This window comes from Staurois parvus, unplaced genomic scaffold, assembly GCF_062004578.1.
Source record: "Staurois parvus isolate SC_StPar_1 unplaced genomic scaffold, SC_StPar_1.0 ptg000548l, whole genome shotgun sequence".
NCBI lineage: Eukaryota > Metazoa > Chordata > Amphibia > Anura > Ranidae > Staurois > Staurois parvus.
Window position 1 is genome coordinate 5,703,183 of NW_028318344.1, and position 6,904 is coordinate 5,710,086.

The 6,904-nt window shown below is 41.1% G+C and overlaps 1 protein-coding gene across 2 annotated transcripts in view; it reads right to left on the reverse strand.

Annotated features, from left to right (window-relative positions):
- The window catches only part of PRKCG (protein kinase C gamma), a 470,455-nt gene extending 466,410 nt beyond the window's left edge, over positions 1-4,045 (reverse strand). The window contains exon 1 of one of the 2 annotated variants that reach the window (XM_089690977.1): positions 3,593-4,045. In XM_089690977.1, the coding sequence (XP_089547103.1) occupies positions 3,593-3,762 (170 nt within the window). In that variant the 5' untranslated portion in view covers positions 3,763-4,045. The remainder of the gene's footprint in view (positions 1-3,592) is intronic. The other variant, XM_089690976.1, reaches the window with a different exon arrangement.
- Positions 4,046-6,904: the final 2,859 nt, after the last annotated feature.

Here is a 6,904-nt window from a genome sequence, read left to right on the forward strand (position 1 = left end):
GGGCAGCTGCCCTGGGTGCAGTGGTGGGTGGTGGTGCCCACTCAATACACACTATAGATCAATGGCTGGCAACCAGCAGCTTGTGGCTTCATGTCTGCTCTGATAGCTACTGCTGTCATACCATGTTCCAACATGCCCACTCTCCCATCCGCCCACAGCACACGAAAAACATACTGTGTATGCACAACGACCTTCTAGCTGCTAGAAAAGCAACTGATTGGCTATGCACATGCAGTGCATACTCCATGGCAACCCTGGACAGCCACAGATAGGGAGCAGATAATGCATAATGTAGAATAGGTTTACCATTCTGCACCTACTAACAGCTGGGAGGAGGTAGTTCATCATCCTTGCCATGGCTGCTGGTCAAACCTGTCCTGTTACTGTAGGTGTGCTTTTTTAACTTTGTAATTAAATCAGTGCTAAACTTAAAGTTTAGTATTTGTTTAAACAATTAGGAAGAAATTAGAGCAGAGTGGGGGTGGGGGGGAGATAATGGAATTAGCCTGAAATCTACAAGTTAAAAACAAAAAGAAGATCCCATGACACTCCAATTCAGGGTCATGTGAATTAAAGTTGTTTCTAAAGGCAGAATTTTGTGTTCCCTTAATGCATTCTATGCATTAAGGTAAAAAACCTTCCGCGTACAGTTCCCCCCTAGTTTACCTTAGCCTGATCTCAATCCAGCAATGTGCACAAGAGCAGCGCCTTTCTCAGCTCTTACCCTCCTCATTGACTCAGAAAGCAGCAGAAGCCATTGGCTCCTGCTGCTGTCAATCACAACCAGTGATGAGGGAGCAGGGGGTGGGGCCAAACGTATGTCAATGGACACCTAGAGCCAGTTTGGAAGCGACCACGCACGTGTGCCCCCATAGCAAGAGGAATGCTATGAGGGCACTAAGTGGGGGGGAGGAGCCAGGAGCACCGTAGGGGGACCCAAATAGAGGAGGATCAAGGCTGCTCTATGCAATACCATTGCACAGAACAGGTAAGTATGACATGTCTGTTATTAAAAAAAAAATGACTGCAGAATCACTTTAATTAAACTTTAAATGCTATGGCTTTCAAACCACAGGATCTGCATGTTATGGTGAACAGGTAAGCTGCATTACCTGTAACCATGCTCCCATTATTTTATGATATTACTGCACTATGAAAAATGGGTGCTCTTAATGTAGCTGCTGACACACTGATTTTATATCCCCTATTTCAGGAATATAAATAAAAATATTAGTGTGGATCTACAATACACCTCCCTCGTGTGTCAACTATCTCTAATGAGAAAGTGTATAAACGTGCACAAGCTCCCATTCTATATTAAATGGAGCTACATTTTGAGTTCAACATCTCTTTAATGCACTGTCCATTATATGCAGGTGATACACAAATTGCATTGCTTTCAAATATCAAGCTGTGCATGACCAGACCTAGTGTGCTTTGTTATCATTTGGATATATGATCGGATCATCACCCAGAATAAAGCTATTGACATAGCATGAATAATTCCACTTTTGTAAATGGAAACCTGTTTGAGCTGTATAAAAAACAGAATGCTTTAATATAAAAGAAAGCTATACAAGCGGAAACACAGTGATCACTACTGTGTAAATACCAATTCAGCTTTGCATATAGTTCTCATTTATAATGCATACGCTTCGTGTTTATTTTACTTTGCGGCAGCTATACTGCACTGTCAGAGAATGCCAGCAGTGGGATTATTGTACAACTGTGCTGTAAAATTTATCTTTTAAATCCTGAGAAACATGTCTATTGAGCTTACATGCTGTACAATGCAATGCAAGGAGCAATGATGATCATTCAATTACAATAAACTATAGCAGGATATCGCCTTTTATTCGTTCAGTGCTGTGAAAACAATGTAAGGTGATCTGAGATTGGACTACTTATGTTAATCCTAATAATCTGTGTATATAGGTGAAAGAGAAATATTGATATCTACGCAGGAAAGGATCATTAATTCAAATAAAAGAGGGGATCATTTATCCGTCAGATAAGCTGGTGCAGATCATGCAAGGGACATAACATGTTGCTTATATGGAACTTAACTATCGTACTACTTTCAAGAGGGCTTGCCATCAAAGTAAGCACCTGTCCGAGAAGCCTTTAGAAGAAGCTAGCAGTCTCCAGCTCAGAAACTGCATGATAGATATGGGGCAGTGCAACACCTGTAGGGCATCATTACAACTGAGGTGACTAGTAAGCAACCTGGGAGAAGATGGCAGCTTCCATCAAATGCTTCTTAGACAGGAATTTAACTTCATGACATAGTCTCTTGAACTGATTCTAAATTCTCCAAATGTACAGATGAGAGACAACTCTCCATAGATTGTGTTCCTGTGCAGATCCTTAACTGTACATTTCAATTCTTCCTGCTCAGGGTGGTTCACTTCAGCTTTTAGATGTCTATATAAATTGATTTAAACACAGCATGAAGGCATCTGGAATTCAGATTAGTAACTGAATTATACAGCACTGATCCATGCAATGCGGTGCCACCACTGGTCTTGAGCAACAAAGTGTGCTAACCTATGGCAGCCAACAAGAATTCATATTTAAAGGAACTTCGGTAAACAGAAACGTATTGATCATTATTGATCTTTTTGTTCCTTTACTCAGGGTCCGATTGATCATTATTGATCTTTTGGTTCCTTTACTCAGGGTCCGATTGATCATTATTGATCTTTTGGTTCCTTTACTCAGGGTCTGATTGATCATTATTGCTCTTTTGGTTCCTTTACTCAGGGTCTGATTGATCATTATTGCTCTTTTCGTTCCTTTACTCAGGGTCCGATTGATCATTATAGCTCTTTTCGTTCATTTACTCAGAGTCCGATTGATCATTATTGCTCTTTTCATTCCTTTACTCAGGGTCTGATTGATCATTATTGCTCTTTTCATTCCTTTACTCAGGGTCTGATTGATCATTATTGCTCTTTTCATTCCTTTACTCAGGGTCTGATTGATCATTGTTGCTTTTTTTGTTCCTTTACTCAGGGTCTGATTGATCATTGTTGCTTTTTTCGTTCCTTTACTCAGGGTCTTATTGATCATTAATGCTCTTTTTGTTCCTTTACTCAGGGTCTTATTGATCATGAATGCTCTTTTTATTCCTTTACTCAGGGTCTTATTGATCATTAATGCTCTTTTCATTCCTTTACTCAGGGTCTGATTGATCATTAATGCTCTTTTCATTCCTTTACTCAGGGTCTTATTGATCATTAATGCTCTTTTGATTCCTTTACTCGGGGTCTGATGTATGAAAACTGTGCTGAGGGGAACATTCTATGCTGCTCATTCCAACCAGAATCCTTGTTTCATACGGAGACCTGGACTGCATCAAAAAGAGTTGGAAGCTGACTGGTTGCCACGGGCGACAAGAAATTTTTCTTATGGCAGACTTTTCATCCATCAACCCTTTCGACTGAAAGCTAGAACATTTATTTATTTATCACAGGTACTTATATAGTGCCGTCAATTTACGCATTCTCACAAAGCATCACAATACACCACTAGAAAAAAATCGCACAGCCTATGGCCAGCTTTAAAAGTTGACAAAAAGGGGGGGACTTACCAAATGAAATCTGTGCAGTGGCTGCAGAAGGTCGGCTGCTTGAAGAATCTGGCCGTAAACTTGTGACTCTTGACCTCATGCACTAGTTTTTGCCTTAGGGCTCCTTTGCGACAGAAGAGAGGCTTGACAAAAGGTTGCTCCACATCGGTGCCAGTGCACACCTGAGCCATCTTGTCCAGTTCCTTGGTGCTACGACCCTGCGTGAGATTTCCAGATTCAACAAATGGAGACAGCGAGCCTAGAACGTGAACACCTGGCAGAGAGAAAGCCAGAGGCAGCTCTTTAGATGAATGTGAAAGTGAGCAATGACAGAGGAGAGGGCTGCAGTTAGCTGTGACTCCCTCTCAGATGCTACTTGCGGTAACTGTAGGGCAGGCAGCACACACTAGAATAATGTGTGTATGTGGAGACAGACACTGGAGACTGCAATCTTAAGGAGCCAGAGAAATAGAAAGAGGGCAGTTCTTGAACATATCCTTCAAAAGGAGGGACTTTTCTGTGTCTATTAAAGCAGAACAGGAGGAGTTTTCCCTTAAAGGAATAGATGATGAATAGGAATGGAAGGTTATGTAATAGTTAAATGCAAAGCGATACAGAAGAATTCACTTAATTGACAATTTTGCTTTAATCTGTTTCCCCCTAATTGTGTTGCGTAGTACAGAAACACAAGTGTGCCATCTGTTTTTGAATGACAGGAATCCTGGTCATTTCTGAGTTTGGAATCTATTGCATGTATTATAATTATTACATTTTTATATGTAGTTAGCATGCCAAAAATAGCATACTTGGCAATTTGGCCTGATTTTTCCGGAAGAGATCTGTGACTTCCAATGTAAAAGATGAAGGAATGAACGTGTTACTTCTAACCAGCAGAATCCACCTTTCACTATTTTAGCAAAGGTTAAAGTGACTCTGTATTTAGGAGGAAGTAACCAAAGAGAAGGTAACATTTAAGTGGTAATAAAGACAAAATCAAACTGACATATGATGCAGTCTGTCACTAGCATTAAAAAGTAGTCTGTAACTACCTGTTGATCCTGCTGCTACTTTTAGTTTTTAATCAGCAAAAGTGAAGGGTTGAGACAACATTCTGTCAAGCAAAAGGGCAGTTAGAGGCTTGAGACAACATTCTGTCAAGCAAAAAGGGCAGTTAGAGGGTTGAGACAACATTCTGTCAAGCAAAAAGAGCAGTTAGGGCTCACATACACGGGACATTTGGAAAACACGTCTGAATGCTGGAAATTGACAGCAGAAAAACGCAGGTTAAAAAAACATTAATTTTGCCGCTTTTGCATACCGCTTTTAGCCGTGTTTGCGTTCAGAATCATTTTTTAAAGATAAGCACAGGAGAACCTCCCAAATGCCCAGAATGCACCGAAAAGTGGTAAATGATTAACTATTTCAGACTGTTTCAAATAAATACACACAGAAGAAGCAGAGACAGCAGTATGTATTGACATAATTAGGTGTGAGTTGCTCATTAACATTTCTTTTGTTTCCAAGGGTGGGAAGGTGTCTCATGTAGTCATTAAGGTCACCTGGCAGGGGGTCTTCATGAGGAATTTGAGGTGTGAATGGGCATTAACATATCTTTTGTTTCCAAGGGTGGGAGAGGTCTGAGGTGTGAATTGGTCATTACAATGTGTGACAAGCTTGGAACATCCTGTTTTCAGTGTTTTGTCCATCTGAGCACCTTGAAAACGCTTTGCATGCATTTTTCATGATGTAAAAAGGTTCTGGACAGCATCAGGAACTGGAAGAGATAAAAAAAAATTCAAACACTTATAAAACGCAATTAGACGCGTTTAGACGCATTTTGCATTTGAAACGCTGATAGAATCGACGTCTGAACGCAAGTTTGTTGCATTCAAAAAACGACTGTAAACTTAACTGCTTGTAAACTACTGTAAACGAAGATGTGTACATGGTCACATAGGAAAACATTAGGATGCGTTCAGGGGCTACTGCAAAAAAACGCTGAACAGCTCCTAAACGCGAGTTTACTAACTGCAGTGTACCTGGGCCCTTAGAGGGTTGAGACAAACCATTTAACACTGACAAGGGTGCTCACAATGATCAGCTTATATTCTTTTAAGTAAAAACTAGATGCCAAAATTTAAAAAACTAACTGCTTAAACATTTTTAGCTGGAGTTCAGCTTTACATTGTGACTTAAAGGGTAAGTTCACGTTTTACAAAAAATAATAAATGCACATCTTCTATGCACATGCAAATCATTTTTGCATCTTTGTGCATTTAATATTTTTTTACATTACAGTCTGTAAGGAATTGCACCCGCAATCAGCAGCTCACCAGCACCCTCGCAGTCCATTGAGAACAACAAGCCATCAGATGCAACAAATGACGGTACTTGTAGGTGTTCATTGACAGGAAACTGTGAATGAATGATGTGGCCATGTGTGCAGAGTCCAACATGAACAAGTTATTTCTTGAATTGTGATAGTGGGTGTCAGGAGGTCAGAAGCGGTGAGGGGGGAGAGCTGCGGGAGCTGGAACATGGTACATGTTCCACTTTAAAGATGGCTGGAACATGTAACATGTTCCAAATGTGAACTTGTCTTTTAAAGTGGTTGTACAGGCTGAAGGTTTTTTACCTTCATGCATTCTATGCATGAAGGTAAAAAAACCTTCTTTGTGCAGCATCACCCCCCCCCCTCAATACTTACCTGAGCTTTCAGTGATCCAGCGATCTGAATGACAGCCTCGGCTGTCTCAGGTCTCTGCCTTCTCATTGGCTGAAACAGCAAGCAGGAGCCACTGGCTCCTGCTGCTGTCAATCACAGTCAGTCAGCCAATAAGGAGAGAGGGGGGCGGGGCTAAGCCACAGCTCTGAGTGTGAACACAGAGCAGTGGGTGCCCCCATAGCATGCTGCTTGCTGTGGGGGCACTGACAGACAGGAGGAGCCAGGAGAGCCTGCGGAGGACCCAAGAAGAAGAGGATCTAGGCTGCTGTGTGGAAAACCACTACACACAGCAGGTAAGTATAGTAGGTTTGTTATGAGAAAAAGAACCTTTAGAATCACTGTAATCCATCTAAATCTACTAGTCAGTTTAAATCTACCTTCTCCAGACAATGCTGCTGTCCAAGCGTGATTCCATTGCTCCTCCATAGATAGGAGGAGCCACCCTCAGAGAGAAAGTGCATCAATAACTGAAACACCAGGTAAAAGAAAAATGGGAAAAAAGACTAAGAAAGAAAACGAATGCAGCCATCACATTTAAGGACTGGCAAGCTGCATTATTTAACATTTTTGGTTTGGGGTTTAATAATGCTTTAAACTTCTGCCTTTTC